This window comes from Oryzias latipes, chromosome 4, assembly GCF_002234675.1.
Source record: "Oryzias latipes chromosome 4, ASM223467v1".
Classification (NCBI taxonomy): domain Eukaryota; kingdom Metazoa; phylum Chordata; class Actinopteri; order Beloniformes; family Adrianichthyidae; genus Oryzias; species Oryzias latipes.
The window spans coordinates 7,832,460-7,854,739 of NC_019862.2; the positions used below are offsets into that span (position 1 = coordinate 7,832,460).

The window sequence follows — 22,280 nt, forward strand, 5'->3', positions numbered from 1 at the left end:
CTTGCCGCTTGCTATCACTTCTTCTATTATTTTTAGCGTCATAATCTCAGGGCTCACCGGCGCCCCCTAACTTGAGGCACGGGAACTTCTGGCCTCACCCAGTTGCTTTTTTGCCGGCGTTTAGCGCTCAGCACAAGAAACACGTCCCTCAGTTATTTATAAAAACAAACACTGTACATCATATACCTCTGTTAAATTATGTAAACTCAGCTCATAGAGTACAAGTGATTGAACCGACATACAGAGAGACAGCAGTACCGTCTGACTGCATAGGTATTGCGCAATCCAAGGTGAGGCTCAGCGGGCTGCTGCCTCATCGCACGTCACTTCTTAGTATCTGAACGGCAAATGCGGAAATTCAGCGATTTTGAAAAGAAAAAACACCCAAAAATGATACATTTAAATGGAAAATGACTGCAAAGCACAAATTACTGAACTTAAATATAATAATAATTGAATTTATTTTTCTCTTTTCTTCCCATGACAGGTGAGGCACAGCCTCACCTGCCTCTCCTGACTGCACGTCACTGGTAACAAAGACATTATATAGTTAACAAAGACATTATACAGGTAATGCAGGCATTATATAAGTATCAAAGACATTATACATGTAACGCATACGTTATACAGGAGATGAAGATATTATACAGGTAACAAAGACTTTATACAGGTAATCCAGACATTTTATAATTAACAAAAAATTATACAGATGATGCAGACATTATACAGGTAACAAAGATGTTATACAGATAACCCATTTGTTTTACAGATTAACATATAAGTTACGCAGGTAAAGCACAAGTTACGTAGATATTGCATTTGTTACACAGATAATACATAAGTCATGCGGATAACTCATAAGTTATGCAAGTAAAACACAAGTTACACAGGTAATGCATATGTTACAGATATAATGCATGAATTACAAACAACGCATAGGTTACTCAGAAAAGGCACACAATACGCAGATAACGCATAAGTTACACATATAATGCATACGTTACTCAGATAACGCATAAGTTAAGCAGATAGCGCATAAGTTACGCAGATAACTCATAAGTTACGCAGATAGCGCATATGTTACTCAGATAATGGATAAGTTACCAGATAATGCATAGGTTACGCAGATAACGCTTTAATTAAGCAGATAACTCATAGGTTACGCAGATTATGCATAAGTAACGTAGATAATGCATCCGTTACTCAGATAACGCACAAGTTACGCAGATGACACATACGTTACTCAGAAAAGGCACACATATAATTCATATGTTACTCAGATAACGCATACGTTACCAGATAACGCATAAGTAACGTAGATAATGCATACGTTACACAGATAACATATAAGTTAAGCAGATAACCTATAAGTTACGCAGATAACACATACGTTTCACAGATAACCTATACATTATGCAGATAACGCACAAGTTACGCAGATAACGCATAATTTACGCAGATAACTCATAAGTTACGCAGATAACTCATAAGTTACGCAGATAACTCATAAGTTACGCAGATAACGCATATGTTACTCAGTTAATGCATAAGTTACCAGATATCACATTAGTTACGCAGATAACGCATATGTTACTCAGATAATGCATAAGTTACCAGATAACGCTTAAGTTAAGCAAATAACTCATAGGTTACGCAAATAACGCATAAGTAACGTAGATAACGCATACGTTACTGAGATAACGCAAAAGTTGCGCAGATAACACATACGTTACTCAGACAACGCATAGGAGACCAGATAACGCACAAGTTACGCAGATAACGCATACATTACACAGATAACGCATATGTTACACATATAATGCATGAATTACGCAGACAACGCATAGGTTACTCAGAAAAGGCACACATTACACATATAATGCATATGTTACTCAGATAACGCATACGTTACCAGATAACGCATAAGTAACGTAGATAACGCATACGTTACACAGATAACATATAAGTTACGTAGATAACCTATAAGTTACACAGATAACCTATACGTTACGCAGACAACACATAAGTTACGCAAACAACACAAGTTATGCAGATAACGCATAAGTCACTTAGATGACACATACGTTACACAGACAATGCATACGTTACTCAGATAACACATATGTTACGTAGATAACGCATATGCTATGCAGATAATGCATAGATTATACATATAACACATAAGTTACTCAGATAATGCATAAGTTACACAGATAACGCTTGTGGTTCCTAGAATTAGTATTATTAATTAGTATCCCGAAAGGGATAAAACAGAAGAAGATGAATGAATGAATGATTGCTTTGAGAGTCATTATTTTGTGTTAATTCAGCCAAATTGTTGAAACAATAAAAAAACAGAAAATTTTTGGTCTTGCTTGGCTTTACATGTTCTGTTTAAAATATCTGAATTCTAGTTAACACACACAAATAAAGGCCACATGAGTAGTTTCATCGTAATACTTACCAGTTTTTAGAATTTATTGGCTAACTGATAAAGTCAAAGAATGAACAGTAAAACATTTTGCCCAAAATGTCTTACTCTGGCATCTAAAAGGAATCTTAGAGGTCTTTAATTCTAAAACATACATGCTTTGCACACCATGGATAAATCTTGAGTGTTTAATCTCTGGTAATTACAAAGATTTTCTTGGGTTAATAAAAATAATCCGGTCTTAATCAGACCCCCTACCCAGACCTCCGCTGTGCCTTCTTTACCTCTTTTGTGAGGGATGAATTCTCAGTCATATAAATAGACACCTTCACAACTCTCCAGCACAATTCTTGGTGACAGCAGGAAACTGTTGGCTAGCTAAGGAGAGGTCTTTATTAGCAGGTTTACCATAAAAACAAACCGTTTCAGATTTTATTTTCCAAATTGGCTGTATTTAGACCTCCAGACTGACGTCATTTCCACATGTCGTAGTTGTCAGGCGTGTCGAGGTAAGCGGCAGCTCATCTTTATCGGTGATCCTGTCAACGGGTAGACTTCGCCAAAAGAATCAAGAGGCACTGAGGCATTCGCTTTTGAGGAGTTTTATCCACGGAAAAGAAAGTCCGGGCAATTTTTCTGAGACTTTCAAAAGAAAACTTTTTATTTATGACCTGAGCAGCTTCTGAGCCTGCATGTAAACAAAGAGACCCCTGTGATGAGTCTGAAAGATCTCACTTCAGAAATAGCAATGGAGAACAGACACAGCCACAACGGAAGCAAAGACAGGCTGGGACTGAGCTTCACTATCGACTACCTCCTGTTCAACAGAGTCAAAGGCTCCAAAGACCAGACGACAGGCAGTTCTGCTGCAGAGCAGACAAACAGCAGCACACTAAACGATCAAAACCCTACACTCAAAGAGGTGGACAAGCGTTTGATACTGTCGGAGGAAGACTCTGTTCGACACAAAGCCAGCGAAGAAGAAGAGAACGAAGATCATGGGGAGCAGAAAGTGACCCTCGCCCCACCATCTACCAATCCAGAGAAATCCGCCGACAAACCCAACCAGTCCTACATCGCACTCATCTCCAGGGCAATCCTGTCCTCCAAGGAGAAGAAATTATTGCTGTGTGACATCTACCAATGGATCATGGACCATTACCCGTACTTTAAGAGCAAGGTATGTTCCTGCCAGGCTTTCTCTTTTTGTCTGTGTCTCTAGAGGACGTTCACGTTGGCACAGAGGGCACATTTTCAGAATAACAAATAGCTGCTCTGGACATGAATCCCATGTTATAGAGATGTTTACGTTAGCCAGAACATGACCGCATGTTTGATGGTAGCCATCGACATGCTGAAGTCTGGCATTAAAATAGCAAACTGACCTAGTTGGCGCAGGTAATCTGTCTGAACAATCAGGGACAGTAGATGATCTACTTGATCAGGATAAAGTAATCCTGTTGCTAGGTAGCAAACTGCCTCTGCCTTCACCAGGTGATACAACAGATTGCCTGTTGGATTACCATTGATCGGTGGTTGACGTGCTAAAACAGGACCTTGAGGTGTCATGTGTTACTGCGATCTTGCTCTTAACACAAAATGGCTGCCAACGAGGTTTGCGTCCAGGAGCGGATCCCTGTTTCATTAGACTCTTGCTTGCTGTTGGGATTTAGCCCTCATGTATTTTCTGCACTTGTCTCCACAGGATAAAAACTGGAGGAACAGCGTTCGCCACAACTTATCCCTCAATGAATGCTTCATCAAAGCAGGACGGAGCGACAACGGCAAAGGACACTTCTGGGCAATCCACCCAGGAAACTATCAAGACTTTTCCAAGGGGGACTACCACTGTCGGCGTGCGCGACGGAGGGTACGTAGGGTCCCGGGACAGCTCCACGTTTCCTCACTGACTTCCCCCTTTCACCCTACTTCCACCCTCACCCGCCCTCACAGAACAGCCTGTTGGTGTTGTTCTTCAGCCGCAACGCTTCCTCCGCCCTGCTTGGCACCCAGACTGTACTGGCCTTGGTCCAGCATTCACCCACAAGTAGGGCTCCAGCTGGGTCTGAACGCATCCGTACCCTAAAAAGCTCTGATCATACTTTGGCCCCATAAACCATAAATTCAGCTTCCCCATAGCTCAGTGGAAACCACCATGAAACTTCTTTTTCTTTGAATTCTTCTTTCTTTTAGGACATTTGTGATCTTGGGAAGCATTGTTTTTCAGAGGCTGCTGCACTTTTTTCTTTTGTATGTTAAAGGTTTTAGAATGTTTTCTCATATTATTATTAAATTGTTTCCTATTAAAACACACTTTTTCATCACTTGTGTCGTTTGTGCATTTATTTCACATTACTGTGTTTTATTTTTGTGACCAAGAGTTTCAGCGTGTCCTTTTCTCAGCTAAACTACACTAAATAATATAGTGTTATCATGGATATGACTAACAAAGATGAACCGTGTGAGTCTGAGTGTGTGTGTGTGTGCGTGGGTGTGTGTGTGTGTGTGTGTCCATATGTGTTTGTGGCATTAGACTTGGCTAAAAGTGAGCCCACGGCAGAAATGCCACCCAGTGTCACATGCTAATTAGCCAAAGCTGTTGAGATGCAAAATCTTGAGCCCCAAAAGGTTCAAATCTGGGTTTTCCAAAGTTGGCCCCATAAGGAAACGGGCAGATAATCCCAGCAATCCCAAATAGTTTCAAGAAATAGGAAGCTTATCACACTGTGTAATCTGCAGTCGCTGGTGCGGATAGACGGGGACCACAGGAGGTCTTCCATGAGGGGAGCAGAGGAAAGGTAAGGAGCTAGAAAGAGGAGGGGGCTCTGACTTCTAGAGGGGAGGAAGGAGGCGTCTGAGGAAAATGATGAAATAAAGTCAAAGTCTTTGCTGAGACAGGATAAAGTTTGGAGGCTGAATCGGGTTTGGCTCTTTATCAGGAGAGATGAAATGGAATAAAAACTGATCACAAAAAATAAAACTGATAACATGACAAAAAGATATTCATGCTTCCCATTTTAAGGCTTTTTCGTAACCCTTGTGCTATCTTAGATGACCCCACCCTTACATTGACGTGTTCTCCCTACTCTGACAAAGGTGGAGAAAGGTGGAAAGATTTCATGTAATCCATGGACACCAGTGAAGATCACAAATCATTGAAGAAAAAAGGTTCAGGGCACTGTCTAGTGGGTCTAGATGACCCAACTCCCAATGTTAAAGTGCCAAGGATAGCACGATTACAAACATTCATAAAAATAATGACTTGGCCAACAGTGCTCCAACTTTAAACCCCCCAGGAATCTACAGAGTTTAAAGGCCCAAAGGGAAAAGTGTCAGAACAAATTTAAACATCTTTTTTATTTTTTTCTCTTTTCTCTTTTGAATAGAAACAAACACTCAAGACATTTTTTCCTCATTTTATACAGTTGTGTTTAATTATATGGAGACCTCATTAGAAAAAACAGCTGAACATCTGCTGTCTGACTGAGCTAAATAAGAGTTGAGAAATTTTCTCACAAACTTATAGACTGGATTTTCTTTCAAAATTGAAATCCTCTCTAGGATGGAAACCGTCATTCCGGCTGCAAGGTCTTTTATAAGACGACGGAAATGTTTACTAGAACAAAGGATCGGGTCAGTTGATCTTCCTCACATCAATAGAGAAATTCCTCTCTGACTTGCAAAGGTTGGCATTTCCATCCACGGTGTAGCAGCAGCAGACGGTTGGATCACACACCTACCTCTCTGGAGTTTGCTTGTGTCCGCTCATGTGGCCGTCTTATTTGCAAACGGTCGAATACTTGACAACGGCAATATTTGACATGAAATGAGGTTGTGAGCAGACAAACAACAGGTCAGAGGGATAATGTGTGGTGGATCCTGAGAACAGGTGTTACACACAACACTTCGTTTCAGGCGATGTTCATTAGAACAATGACAAATCCATCTAATTAATTTTTGCCGGCCAAATCTTCCCATTCAGTGTCTTCGGCTAATTGGAGCCTAATTTGCTTAATTCCCATGAACTGGTCTCTGCATGAAATCCTCTTCAATTCACCAGCTTTACAGCTTTAATTTGGTTGCATATGTTTGCAGTGGACACACACGCACACACACACCCACACACACACACAAACAAAGCAGTTTTGACGCAAACAAAGGGCACACCCCAGAGCAGCAGCTGCAGCTGCATGACGCATTTCATGCAGAATATTCTGTCACCAGAACCTTCAAATACTGTTTACAGCACTGTGATCATCTCCGGTTAGAATCGACCACCTTCAGGTCGCATCAGATTGGGGTCAGGAGCCGTGAGTGTGTGCATTCATATGTGCATGTTATTTTGTTAATCTAATGAGATGGGTGCGGGGGGGCTGGGGGCCGTAGATTAACTCCCAAAGATTTTTTGCTGATTAGCAGAGAGTGAGCTTAGCAGATCAGACCTGCTGAACATTATGGCCGTGTTTTAATGCTCTGCATTACCGGAGCATTCCGAAGCGGATCTCCTTAACCTGCACGTCCCACGGCCGCAGACACAACACCCAGGAGGTCACGCCGTCTGAACCCCCCATTTAGGACTTTACAGGGAGAGAGCTTGTTTGGGTTCAGCTGCTGTCAGGTCTCAGAGCCTCCTCCTGTTGAAATGGGTTTGAATCAACTCCAATATTTTTACTTCAGCTGCAAAGTTCTGCACCTGAACTGATGGGAAAACCGGTTTTGGAGTGTTTTACAACATTAAAATCAAAATCTTGTGTTTTCTGTTGAATCTCCTAAAACTTGAACTCTTGTTTGACTTGCCGTTTTTATTCCTCTTTGACAGAGCCCCAGTTTAGCAGCATTAACTATCGTGGTAATAAATTCCAAAATGGCATGTCCATGCATGTGGACGCCACACCGTCAGAGGTTGAAGACTTTTTTCTCTCCTACTTTGTAAATCACAGCTCCATATTTTTCAGTAGCAAAGACTACATAAAACAGTAATGACAACGTTCTCTGCAAGTGACTCCGTGTGCTGGGGGCTGGTGGTCTCAGGGGCTGTTTTTTTTTTTTAAGTGCTCATTCCAGACAGCACATGGCGGTGGGGGACAATTTTGACATCAACATGTTGATTTTTGATAGCTTCATCATTTGCATTTCCAAATTTGCTGGGCAAAGTCAAACCAATGAGGTGAGGTCACAGTATTTATTTTAATGCCTCAGAGCAAATTTTCTTTTTACTTTGCTGTTGTTTTTGTGTTCAGACATTGTTAATTAAAAAAATCTTATTGAAAAATTCCAAAAGTAGATTTATTTTGAGTCAATTTTTAGCTACCGAGCTAAAACCATAGCAGCTAGCTATCTGTTTGTCAAGAAGTCAGTTGGGGTTGGTCGTCACATGTTAACAATAGTTTTCCCCAATGAGGGTGAGCAGACAGGGATGTCTATAACAGAATTGTCATACGTAACTAAATTGAATCCAAAGAAGAATAATGCAAGAATAAACAAGACAACCAACAGAGGCTTATATCCACACGAAGATATCAAACATTGGATAAGAGTCATAGAACTGATTGGTAAATACTCATTCAAGAAATTCATTCAGCCATTCCTCTCAAACATAAATGTAGAACATGATACAATGAAACTATTAAGAGTATCAAAAAAAATTTCAATAGATTGGAAACAAACATGTATATTTGCACCACTTGGCTTTACTTAACTGTTAATTTGACATTTTCTTTAATTTCAATAAGAAGTTTTGAACTTCTGATCAGATATTTATGCTTTACCAACACAGATTCAGATAATTAAAAATCCCATGAGTATCAAAAAATTTAATGTCAAAGATGAAGCACATAATGATTCCTTAAATAGACATTTTTTCAGAAATCCTTCTAACAAATGCAGATCAAGTATCAAAAATATAAACAGACTTGTAAATTAAAAAAATAATTATAACAAATCACATTTTGGAAAACAAAGTGGAGTGTTATGATCAGGAACCAATTACTTTAATCATCTCCAATAATTGATTTATTCATTTTATTAATTTTATTTGGTTTGGGTCAGTGTCTTTGTCACAGACATTGATGTGATTGGCTGACCTTTGTGTCTCTGTTTGCAGAAGAGAGAGAATTTCTCTGGAGTGAAATTTGTTTTATTTGCACCTATTTTTTGTTTCCAGTGCAAAATTATTTTTGAGCAAGTAAGAGTTCGTCTGTGACCAAAGTGAAGTTAGTGTCAGGTTGGATATTCGACAGACATTTAGCTCGTATCCTTCTTAGGGACTGTCAATAAATTAACAAATGCATGATGTGGCGGTGAATTTAGATCAAACCTTAGACTCGCTGCTTTGCAAAAAGAAATGGACTACAATGAAACATTTCCTCAAGTTGTGTTTAAAGAATTTTATTTATTTTGCCTGTTTGTTTTTTTTTTTGTTGTTTTTTTTTTGTTGAGAAAAATGGTTTGAGGTTAATATTCTGGTATTTTGTTCAACAGCTCCCAAACCATGTGACCTTAGGATTCCAAATAAAGGCCGAATTGTGGTGCAGACATACCAACATCAGAGACACCAATTTATTTTGTGATCATAGATGCTGAATATTTTATCTAAATTGTTATATTAAATTGTCAGAAGTTCGTATATGTAAATTCTGGCCATTTTTTCAAAAGCTCTCCAACTATGTGACCCATCCAGTCCAAATTCATCCCATTGGTCCATTGCTCAAGAGTAATATTTGACTGAAGAAAACCATCAAATCTGAACGACTCTATTATGTGCTTTCTTCTTCCAGCTGTTTGCCAGAGATTGATTCTTAACTTTTTTTTAGTGCCTCATTTTGTCAGTATTGTGACACCCCCACTTGGATGCATCACCTAAGGATAAGGAAATTGAGCTAAGCTCTTTGCAAGCTGTCCGTCATGTATGATTGCAAAACAAAGTAGTTTGACTGATGTTGGGATGTCAGTGCCACAATTTGGGATGTATTTCCACTCGTTGGGTCACGTGGTTTGGGAGCGATTAAAGAGAAATTGCCAAAGATTGTATGCGAACCTCTGAAATTTTAATACAATAATTAATTTAAAATATTCAGCATCTATGATTAAAATTGATAAGTTGATTAATGATTTTTTCCTAAAGAACATAATTGTAACATAATTTTGCACATATTTTTATCTTTTGATGTCAATTTTACTGATATAGTATTTTTTTTTATTCATATCAATGACCTTTATAAGTAACATAATCTGCATATATTTTGGATAACTGATCTTCATTTCCCAATTTGATTTCTAAAATAGTTATTTTTTACAAAATATTTTAAGTAATCCATCTTTGTCATGTGCTGTATTGATATTTCAGGATTCTTAATTCTGTCTGATAAAAGTTTGGAACCGGATATTGATAAATCATGTAATAAAATGGTTATAGTATAACGGGGTGGGATTATATAAGTTTGCTTCCTTCCACTCCCTGTCAAGCAATATTTATTAATATGTGTAATTATCCTAAGTTTGATTAGTTACTGTATGAATGTATAACTGCTGATTGTATTGTTTTTGTGTATTATTCCTATTTGATTGTTGAAATAAACCATTTCAAATCAAAATAAAGTGGTGTGTATGTTGTTAAAATATCGGAGCCACATTTCGGCATTTATTTAGAATCATAAGGTCACATGATTGGAAGCTATTGAGAAAACATCAGAATATTAACTTAAAACCATTTTTCTTGCGAAAACATTGCAAAAATAAATAAGATTGTTTAAACACAACACGAGGACACGTTTTATTGTTATTTTTTTGTTTTTGCAAAGCCTTTAGTCTTGGGTTTGATCTAAAATCTTTGCCACATCATGCACTTGTTATTTAATGACGGCCCTAAGAGACACCGCTGTGGATCCACTCTGAATGTCGAATCTGCACCGTAAAGCTAACTTCACCGCGGTTCGTCTGTGCAGAAGCTGCAGCTGAACGGCTCAATGGAGTCTCTTGATTTGCGGGTCTATTGAATGCGTGACTGCACACAAGTCTTGATGGTTTCTGAAGTCCCGCAGTTGAGTTCAAATCCAGCCGCTCTTTTCCAGCAGGTGCAGAACCAAAGGTCCGTTCGGGTTTCAGAGGCACCATAGTGGATCGATCGGTTCTGCAGTTTACTGCTGACAATAATCCGCCTCCCGGAGCTCCGTTACCGCCTCGGAACCGACGGTTTATCCATGATCTGCATCCGCCGCCCCCACCATCCAGGGTCGTGCTGACCTGTTGATTGACAGCTGCGCTCAGACATATGGTGGAACGGTGCATCGACCGAGGCTCCCCCAGGGGACGGAGCACCCCCCCTCCCGTTTTTCACTGGACTGAGAATCCGTGCAGGACGTGTTTTTGGCCGCTAGATGGCGCAAGGAGGCAAGGAATGTGACGTGACGGAGTCAGGGATTCCATTGGAATTGTAATACATGCACGCGCATGTAAATCTGCGGGTCTGCTCTAATCATTTTCACCTGATAAAGACTCCCTCCTGCGCATGCTCCGTCTGAGAGCCACAGCGGCACAGACGCTTCAAACGGAGCTGTGCGGGAGAGACGTGCACCGCAGATGAAGCAGACGTCCAGGAGCCTCAGGCTGTTTCCTTCTTCCAATTTCCGCTTAAAAACATACAAATTGAGCTGCACCAACCGAACACCTGTAAACCGCGCCGACTCAGTGAGTCTCAGGTGCTTTGATCTGTTTGGAAACATCCACCTGCTCCTCACTGCAGTCTGTGTGATGATGGTGTCATTTTCTTAATTGTTATCACCTGATAAAACACAAATGCAGAACCTGAAATATCTTAATTCCACAAAATGAAGGAAACCTGGTTTGAATTTTCCAGGTGGGACAGGTGGATGCGGGCCGTTCTCTCTGCATGCACACTTCGCCTGCAGGCAGCTGTCCTCCTCAGTGACATGTGTGCATCTGTGTGCATGACTTCAGCCCCCAGAATGCATGAAACCCCCATCCCTCCTGTCAGCTCAGCGTTGCCATGGTGCTGCATCCCTGGTCAGAGCCTTGCAGTGATCCCCTGTGACCCTGATTGCTGACCTCTGACATTTTGGCCATGGCCAGGGTCAGAAGGTCAGTGATAGCCGGAGGCCAACAAGAGCACTTCCGTGATAGACACTTGGGCGTGTTTGCTGCAGCTTTCATCTGCAGTGCTCACCTCTCAGGTGCATTAGCTGTAGACCCGCGCCAGCAGGTAACATCCTGCTCCTCATGGAAGAACTTTGTATTCTGGACTCACAGACTCCACCTCCTCGGCTTTGTGTGGAACGCGATGACAAAAATGATACAAGCTCACATATACATCATGATGATTACAACCATCACCACTATCCCCCCCAGCCCAACATGTGAGAGGACGTTAGCAGCTTTGTTTATAAGTCTGTGTGTGTTAGTGTGTGTGTTTTGTGTTTGTATTTCTGAGTGCGAGTCTGCATGTTTGTGTAAGTGTGTTTGTGTGTATGTGTTAGTGTGTGTGTATTTATGTGTGTTTTTGTGCTTGTGTATTTATGTTTGTCTGCATATCTGGGTTAGTGTGTGAGCGTATGTGTTAGTGTGTGTGTATTTATGTGTTTTTGTGCTTGTGTATTTATGTGTGTCTGCATGTTTGTGTAAGTGTGTTTGTGTGTATGTGTTAGTGTGTGTGTGTATTTATGAGTGTTTTTGTGCTTGTGTATTTATGTGTGTCAGCACATCTGCGTTAGTATGTGCGAGTATGTTAGTGTGTGTGTTTTGTGTTTGTATTAAGGGGTATTTCTGAGTGCGAGTCTGCATGTTTGTGTAAGTGTGTTTGTGTGTATGTGTTAGTGTGTGTGTATTTATGTGTGTTTTTGTGCTTGTGTATTTATGTTTGTCTGCATATCTGCGTTAGTGTGTGAGCGTATGTGTTAGTGTGTGTGTGTATTTATGTGTGTTTTTGTGCTTGTGTATTTATGTGTGTCTGCATGTTTGTGTAAGTGTGTTTGTGTTAGTGTGTGTGTATTTATGTGTGTTTTTGTGCTGGTGTATTTATGTGTCTGCATGTTTGTGGAAGTGTGTGTATTTGTTAGTGTGTGTGTATTTATGTGTGTTTATGTGCTTGTGTATTTATTTGTGTCTGCATATCTGCGTTAGTATGTGTGTGTATGTTAGTGTGTTTGTGTGTGTGTATTTTTTTTGTACGTGTATTTCTACGTCTGTGTTTTTCTGTGGGTCTGCATCTTTGTGTTAGTGTAGTTTGTGTTTTTTGTTACATTTTTGTGTTGTGTGTCTCTGTGTGTGTGTCAGTGTACATGTGCGTGTATGTTGGTTCATATTAGGAGAAGAAGGGGGGCGATAGGGAGTAATTACAGAAGGGTGGGGGCTCAGAGTCACGTGACCCGAGCTTTCTACTCCCGAATAATTTATCCCGCCGGCTGATAGCTCGTCAATATCAATTTATTAATTTAACAGTTGTGGACTGATAAAAGGTGGTGCGCACAGTTGGTCTGCTGGAGCAGAGAATAAGGATGAATTTTACAGTGGGAAGGTTTGGGGGGGCAGACTGGAGGACAAAGCGGGGAGGGTGGAGGAGGACTGATCAATGGCAAAGAGACGCATTTTCTCTGTGCAGAAATGGGCCACCATCGCTCATATTTCAAGGCTATTGAACAAAAGTTATGAAAATTAATACACTTATTATCACCTTATTAAAAATTAAGATGGAAGACGGCGCTCGCTTGAATTGATATTTAAATGTCTCCAACATATTGATCAGCCCAACCCAGTTTCTCCCCAACTTCTGAGGGTGAGTTTCTGCACCAGCCTTCAGGGAAAAAGCTGCTTTAGCGTGGAGAGCTTCTGAAGCTTTTCATCAGACGCAGGAAAAACCCCTCAGACGCGTCCTGGAAGCTGCATTCTCCACAGCTCATAGAAACAGGAAGACATCTGCTGTGTGACCCCTCTTGACCTTTCAGGACGTCTTTTTCCGATATCCGCATCAAACACACCACCACCAGCCGAAGTCCTAACCTGTTTGCAGAGCCATTACATAACATCCCTGAAGGAGGCTAAGAGGCATTTTAACAAGACCCAGTGCTCTAAGTGTTGACCTCCTCCCAGTTGACCCTGAGCTCCTGACCCCACTTACAGCAGCGGCTGCTGGCTGCGGCGGAAACGGCGTGCCTCACGTTCCGCAGTGAAGTGAAAGAGAGTCACAAACAAACGGAGGATTCAGACTCCAGACGATCCGGCCGGTTTATCACACTATCCAGGAAATGACCAGAAAAAAACAGACCAAGTCATCGTCAGCTTTGTACGGCGGTGGGTCCTACCCCCCTACCGTCTGTGAGGATCTCTCTCTGAAGTGGATTTCGTGGGGTCTTTGGAGAGCTGCAGGGTAGCAGGTGTCAATAAAAGTGGAGTGTGTGAATGTGAGAGATGATAGACGGAGGTTAAGAGGTGTCAACACAGACACAGAGAGCGCTCAAGGACTCTCCACTCTGCTCAAGCCCTCCTCTGATTAACCTCTAAAGACGGCGCCGCCACACCGATGCCCCACGCAGGACCCGGCTCTACTGGGCGCTCTGGTCTGCTCCCTGAAGCCTCAGACGTCTGTGAGACAGGTTTCAGCTCCGGAGCTGTGAGGTGTGGAAACTAAAATGTTCTGGCAGTCGGGGATGGATTTGTTACACCTCTGATGTGCTGCATAGGTTCAGCCAAGTGTGAGACACAATAGTTCCAGCCCACAGGGCTCTCCACCTGCCAGGTGTTTTAACAGACAGGAGCTGAACACACACCTCTGAGGGGGGCGGAGATGTCCGACTTTGTTTCATTCAGGAGAGCCCTTCGTGCTGTGACTCCATTTAAATCCAAATGAAACGGACCCTTTCTGGTTCTCCACGGTTTCCTCAGAAACCTTTTCTTCCCCACATTTTTCTAAAAAATTCAGACAAAAACCCCCACCATGAAAGCTCAGACTAGTGAGCCGGTTTGTGAAATGCTGACAGGACTCAGACCACACTGGAGGTCTGAAGGCGTTGACCCCCCAGGACCAGTTTAAAGACCCTTTTATGGTCTGACTCTGCTGATGGACAGCCTTCTGTTCACATCTGCTGTTTTCATTCTTACGATCTGACACTTTGTTCTCCTTCCGTTCTGTGATGCGGTTCCTTCTGATCCTCTCAGGAAACATCTCCACGTATCGATCTTCTGCTGCTGGAGCAGCTTTGGTTCTCCTGATCGGGTTTCAGAAACAGCTGACCCGGTTTCCATGGGTTGGGATTTGAGAGCTGGAGCTGGGCTGGGATCACTGCAGACATCAGCTCTGAAACCACAGACACTTCTTCTGATCTGAGATACCCCACCCCACCCCCAGCTGGGTGGGACATACCTTTGCAGCTTTGGTTCAGCGGCACTCCACTCAGAAGGACTCTATTAGAACTTATTGATCTCAGTCTGACACAAAACTGTACAGAAAGATGATCTGACATCATCATCATCCTCATTCATCAGGGATATTCTACAAAAACCTGATGCCCTCTCATCTTTTTTAACGCTGTTCCTTTGTGTCATATGAACCCATCAAAACCTCAACATTTCATGCTGAAAACAGAAACTCTTTACATTTCTTAACTGCATTTTTGGACCAACATGTATAAATGTTCCTGAATGAATGTTCTGAATGGGGTCGTTTTTTCTACCTGAAAATTACTTTCATTCAATAATTCAATCTTGGCTGCAAAGATAATATTAGACTCTGTGGAAATTGGTTTATAAGCTGCAGATGTTTGATCTTTATTGACATTAACGTCACATACGATGAGACGTTGGGCCGTTAGTTTCCTCACATTCAAACTGTCAGTCTGTACATCAGTGGGTTCAATCCAAATGAGTTCCTATTTGGTTTTAACATGTGGCTTTTATCTGATGACCCAACGGTCTGTTCAACACTTATGAGTTTAAAAACATTAAAGGGGAAAAACCTTCGGGTGGTTAAAAACATAGGTGAAGTAGTTTAAGTGGATCCTGGATCAGACTGAAGGATCAGACTGGACTGTGGTCCAGCTGCGTTGTTCCTGTGAGCCTTAGGCTGCTGAGAGAAGAATTAGTCAAACTCTTCCAAATATCATTTAAAACACTGACAATTACAGGGATCCAGCACGTTACATGAATGCAGGAACCTGTTTCTAGCTGTGGATTTTCCATTTGAATGCGGAGGTGACACACGCTCCATCCAAACTGAGATTGAAAACAAAGTTCAGATGTCTGTATGTTTACCGTTTACAGGCCTGTCCTGATTGTTTGCATGTCTCAGCATCACAGCTTCAGTTCTCTGGATTCCAGCGGAGCTCCTGGTTTGGTGAAGGTCACCTCTGATCTCGACGCTGTACACAAGAGATGCTGACCGGACAGAAACGCCTCGATGAGCTTGTTTCTGTCCGACATGTGAAAATGTAAAACATCTCTGACAGACTTGTTTCTTTGTGACTCGTGGATGATGTGTGAGGTTTGGACTCTTGCTGGAAACCTGCACAGAAATGCGTTAAGGTCTTGATATGGAGAAGGAGTTGCTGAAGCTCAGAACAGACTTTTGTCCGGAGCCTCTTTTCCTCAAAAGGATGAGTCTGTGTTCCTGTGACAGGCTTCTATACTGCTGCTCTCATCCCACCAGCAGCTAAGTGCTTCATCAGAGATGATGCTCAGCATGGAGCAAATGGTTGCTCTGCTCTGCAGACCCTGAGCTGTGCAGACGCAGACGCTAGGCCAGGACTGCAATCAGTGCAAGAGTCAATACTGGAATGAAGAAAGATGCTGATGCGAACACAGACATACGAGTCACATCTGCAGAAGCCGACGTTTAGGCAGCTGCATGAATCTTCATCATCAGAAATGAAATCAAATATGTTGGATGGTTGTGGCGAGATGTGTCAGCGTAACGACCCAAGAGTGTTTGAAACAGTCGAGCTGGCGGATATGAGGAGATGGGGGTGGAGGCAGATAAGTGAGGTGGAGATGGAGACAGGTGAAAGAGGTAAGGGTCAGAGCACATGCTCTCCCCGGCCTTCTCGCCAATGTTTTATTAGCCCTGTCAGATTGCAACTTGGCCAACGGTAAACATACAGAACAAGCTTAATTAAGAATTTTTCAACGGGGAAACGGTCAAGTCCGGAAACATTAGCGAGATGCAACCGGGTGTCGTAAAGATTGATTGAGACAGAGGATGGAGGGATGTGGATAGAAACAGAGGGTGGAGGAAGGGGGGTGGGAGTGGTGTGTAGGTTACAACCGGGGGGTATTCTTGTGTTGCTCGGGGCAGTAGGGTGAGATGAGTTTGGAAAGATAGCGACAAACGATTTTTAATGCATTAACAACCCGGCTGTGCGAGGCAATAACAAGGACGAGAGCTCGGCGTTAAAATGTTTGACATCCTGCTTCGAAATCAATGCATCCCGGACGGGGCGCGCACCCACCTCCACCGCCGCTGCAGAGTGCTCACACGCAGCAGCAGAGGAGCATGTAGGAGGGCGCATGAGCCAACAGCCTTCCAACCTCAGGGCCGTGTGTAGGAAACAAAAACAATACCTATATCCATAACAATATCCGCAGGTAAAAGCAACTTTAAATCAACACAGTAAACAGGAGCATCTGGAGTCGATTGTGGAGAGCCGTGTAAAAGGCCAACAACTAAAAGAGTAATGAGCCTTTCCATAACTCCCCACGGACCTTAAGTTTGCATTCAATACATTATTTACAACAGAATTTTTACTGAGGTATAGGTTCCTCTCAGGGGTGTTTACTAGACGAGGGCTCTAACTGCTTTCCAATGCCTGCAGAGTTCAGAGTTAGAAATGATTCTGTTTTTTCCATGTTAATGAGCTTTGCAACATACATGTTCATCATACGCTTCACGGACGTGAAGGATCTTCAGTTGGATCAGATCAACTGTAAACCTTTAAGGCTGGATTCAGACTGGACACATTTGGTCTGCTTAAAGTGAACCAGAGTTTGTTTTCCCCGATTATCCGGAACAAATTTTCAGGCTAAACAGACAAAAGCTGACCCTGGTCAGGGACCAGGAACCGCTCTTGGACCCATCTTTGGAGGTGGTCTCGTTTGTTTCCAATCGGACTGAACTTCGTTTTCTTCTGAGTTTCCTCGGTCTGAAAACAATCCGTCCTTGGAGCGGAACAACTGAACCTAAACGGCCACCGTAGCCGGTGGTGACATGATTTAAACACAGTAGGAATGAAGCAACAGATGAGCCGCGGTCAAATGTAAAGCAAGGATTGTTGTGTTATCAAAGAAAAAAAAAGGATCCAACTGTTTATTTGTTAGAACCTATATTTTAACATTGCTGAAAACACTTCTTACATGCTTTTCTGTGTCTCGTTATGCGGCACGGTGCTACTGTGACGTCATCCTAAAAGCTACCTTGTAGTTTCTTAGTAGAATTCTGTTAAACAATACCATAACACCACACAACTCATTGAAATGTGGTGGGCTGAATTCAGGCTCATTAAAACAAATTTTAACATGATCCACACCACTTCTCACTGTTTTCCCGAAAATCTATATGTCATTAACACTTATCAGTGTACCTTCATACCTGGCATCTCCTCAGTAACCGCCTTGCAGCACGCCTCCGCCGGTGTTGTACCTGACGATGATACAGACGTTTAAAAATGGTCAGTGAAATATAAAGTTTGTTAGTGAACTGACAAGGACTGCAAAGCGCAGGACTTCCATAATTTCTGCGTGTTGTTGTTTTGACCCGCCCTTGTAATTCCTGGCCAATGACTGAAGAGATCTTTATTTACATGGTTTTGTTTACAAGTTTTGGTCCGTAGAATGGGCCGCTTGACGGCAGTCTGAAAACAGACCAAACACAAGGTTCAGGACTTGATCCGGACTAACAGAATACATCCGAAAACGTAATCCAACAAAAAGTCAACATTTGAAACCGTCCATATGGTTTTTCTCTGAGAAGATGTTATCATTTGCATGAAGGTTTTAGGAGAGATCACATCTTTACTTTCTGTGGTAAAATGAAAAGATGGAAGTCTAATTTAAGGAGGTGACGATTTGCATGTAATCTTCTTAATAGGTGCGGCCAGCGCTGAGCTTTTTTCTTGGCCGCGCTGAACTGAAGGAAGGGTAAGGGTTATGGTTAGAGTTACGGTTAGGTTACTACATGAGACCAACAACACCATTAAGCCTTGGACACTTAAAATGTAAGGAATGCAGCAATGTGCATCTTGGCCGCACATATTGCAGCCAAGATGAATTTTCATCAGCTTTTGTGTCTGGCCACACTAAAAATCAGCATTAAAGGGTTTTTTAAGTGTATTAATGTTTGATCCATTCATGCATTTTTGAGCATTCTTCTAAAACCTGCTCTCTGAGCACCAGCCCCTCCCAATCCACAAAAACAAGTGGGTTCTCACATTGTGATGTCACAAAGTGAGGAACACTTTGTGAAATGGGCGGCACCCACCTTCTTCACATTCACATTCTTTTGTATGCCAAAGGTAAAATATGATCACATATATGGATATAGTTTATTGTGAAAGTGTTGAGATAAGCATGATATATTATAAATTTGCATGTTGACTCTTCTAAATGTAGACAAGGTAAAATCCAAATTCCAGCTTGATGATGTACATGTATGAAAACAGAGGCTTGAAGCTTGACTGCTGCTGCATCTACAGCTGCAATGGTTTTGCCATTTAGCCCCCCCACCACCACCACCACCAGAAGTCTGAGGCATCTCTGCTCCCCCTGTTTGTGTCTCCAAAATACAGTAAGTTGTGGGAAATTAGGGAGTCTCTGAGTCCAAGACAAATCCTCCCCTCCAGGATCCCGCTATGCTTTCATCTCTGTCTTTTCAAACAGACTATTTGTCATTGCTGAAATAGAGCATTTTAAAAATTCAACCTGGAGCCAACCCCCACCCTGACTCCCCTCTATTCTCACTCTCAATTCCCCAGACTCTGGCCGGCTACGATCAATAGTCTATTGATCAGCTCTCTCCATTCCCATTACGCACCAGTGCCAAAAGAGCCGACCATTTTCTCTGAAAAGCTGGTTGGAGCGGATCTGTGGCGAGCAGGTTCGGCTCATTTGGCCGGGTTATTATTAAATGAGTATGGCGTGCGAGTTCTGTGGCGCTCTGAGCAGAGCTGACAGGACTTCACTGAACACGTCACCTTTTAATTGAAAGGTATAGCACTGAGGTAAAGTAGAGTATGGCTCTCCACTTAAAGTAAAATACCACATGCGTGGAAAGTAATTCTTTTCCCAGTTGTTTCTCCTTCATCCCCCCCGCCCTCAGTCTTTCTCTGGTCTGTCTCTCCATAGACAATGCTGCGGGCAAAATCAATACTGAAAAGCAAAAAAAGAGAAAAGCATATTTTTAGCCTGTTATTATATGAGCCGTATGTGGAAAGGCGTATTGTGGGAATGACAGAAATGCCAAGGTGTTGATAGGAGAAAGACTGGGGTGAGGAGGAGCGGTAATGATGGTGGTTCTGGGCCCAGTAAGACAGAGCCTAATAGAGATGGATCAAAAGAATTTGGAGATAAGTGGGGGTGAGAAAATAGCCTATATCCTGACCGAGGATGGAAAGGTGCAGTCCCAGAGTTAAATGCAAAGCCCTATGCGTGTTTTTTTTTTTTTTACCAACAACTGCTGCCGCTTTGCAGAATCAGAACATGTTTCTGCTCTCTATGGACCGCTGATGGACTCCCTTTTCCCCACCTCAGCCTCACTCCTGTGCTGCTGTCATTCAAGTTCCTGCTCTCCTCTGATTGGCTGTAGATGCAGTGTTGATCAAACACAGGGCAGTCTGATTGGCTGGGGAGCTCAGGGGTGAAGAAGGGATTGATTTATCTGTGGTATTAGGAGATCAATTAATCCCCATTGTGTGTGCCAGCACAGATAGTTCGATGTGTCTTATTCGGTACGGCTTGTTCCTGCCTGGCTGAGATAAGAACACACCTCCCCCCATCACTGTGCTGTATAAGCAACAGCCCAAATCAAAAAGGGATGATGGCACGTGTAGGGTCCCTACCCAGGCTGACTGGCTGATCACCACGAGGAAAAACCGTCGATGTGAAAGACGTCTGAGCAGAAGCTGCTCATTCCAGGGCTGGGCTGCCGGCCTTGTTACCATGACAACGCTGGGGACATAAACGTTTGTAATAACTCGTCTTCTGTCCACCGATATGATCGATTAGCGACAGACGCACAAAAAGAAATGGATGAAAGTTGCCGTCACTGGCTAGTTAAAGGAAAAAGATCTTCCCTCACTTTATTCTGTTAGCTAGATGTTCCATTATTGACCTTTGAACTATAGTTTGAACTTTACCTTTACAGGGAGATTAGAGGAGCTGCTCCCCAACAGGGGAGCAAGACTTTTCCTGTGTCTGCTCCACCTCAAACCATTTGCAGCTCTACCTCAGATCAACGCTTGCTCGCCCTCAGACCAATATTTGCTCCACCTCAAGCCAGCACATTCTCCACCTCAGATCAGAATCTACTCTACCACCAATTAACACCTGTCCCACCTCAGACCAACGCCTGCTCCACCTCACATCAACACCTTCTTGACATCAGACCAATACTAGCTCCACCTCAGACCAACCCCTACTCCACCTCAGACCAATGCCTGCTCCACCTTAGACCAACCCCTACTCTACCTCAGACCAACCCCTACTCCACCTCAGACCAATGCCTGCTCCACCTTAGACCAACCCCTACTCCACCTCAGACCAACCCCTACTCCACCTCAGACCAATGCCTGCTCCACCTCAGACCAATGCCTACTCCACCTCAGACCAACCCCTACTCCACCTCAGACCAACCCCTACTCCACCTCAGACCAACCCCTACTCCACCTCAGACCAACCCCTACTCCACCTCAGACCAACCCCTACTCCACCTTAGACCAACCCCTACTCCACCTCAGACCAACCCCTACTCCACCTCAGACCAACCCCTACTCCACCTCAGACCAACCCCTGCTCCACCTCAGACCAATGCCTGCTCCACCTCAGACCAACCCCTGCTCCACCTCAGACCAATGCCTGCTCCACCTCAGACCAATGCCTACTCCACCTCAGACCAACCCCTACTCCACCTTAGACCAACCCCTACTCCACCTCAGACCAACCCCTACTCCACCTCAGACCAACCCCTACTCCACCTCAGACCAACGCCTACTCCACCTCAGACCAACCCCTACTCCACCTCAGACCAACCCCTACTCCACCTCAGACCAACCCCTACTCCACCTCAGACCAACCCCTACTCCACCTCAGACCAACGCCTGCTTCACCTCAGACCAATGCCTGCTCCACCTCATGCCAATGGCTGCTCCACCTCAGATCCATGCCTGCTCCACTTTACACATACGCCTGTTCCATCTCAGACCAATGCCTGCTCCACCTCATGCAAATGCCTGCTCCACCTCAGATCCATGCCTGCTCCACTTTACACAAACGCCTGTTCCATCTCAGACCATCACCTGCTCATCAGATCTTAAAATTTCAGTGTAAATTTTCATATTTTAACGGTGGGGGCGGTCTGTAGATTTCTAAATCCCAAGTTATCTGTGATAAAAACTATCAGGTATATTATAATTCTGTTTGCACCCTTGTTAGTGGAAATATTTGATTTTTTTTTGCAAAAGGCCAGTTGGTCCCCCCCAGAGACAGTTTATATTGGTACCTGAACATATTAATGCTGGGGGTATTGGGGGTGTAACACTGGAGTTTCATGTTTCTCTGACTCATCTCTCCGTTTCCTATGAAGTGTCTAGTGGGAACCGTCCAGGTAAAAGGTGCGTTTTCCCCATGAACAACTCTCAGA

At 43.0% G+C, this 22,280-nt stretch overlaps 1 protein-coding gene across 1 annotated transcript; it reads left to right on the forward strand.

Annotated features, from left to right (window-relative positions):
* The first annotated feature begins 2,326 nt into the window (after positions 1-2,326).
* Positions 2,327-4,739, forward strand: LOC100301625 (forkhead box protein D1). Its single transcript, XM_011473845.3, has 2 exons — positions 2,327-3,611; positions 4,137-4,739. The coding sequence occupies exons 1-2, from the start codon at positions 3,147-3,149 to the stop codon at positions 4,515-4,517; spliced, it is 846 nt and encodes a 281-aa protein (XP_011472147.1). The 5' UTR covers positions 2,327-3,146; the 3' UTR covers positions 4,518-4,739.
* The last annotated feature ends 17,541 nt before the right edge of the window (positions 4,740-22,280 follow it).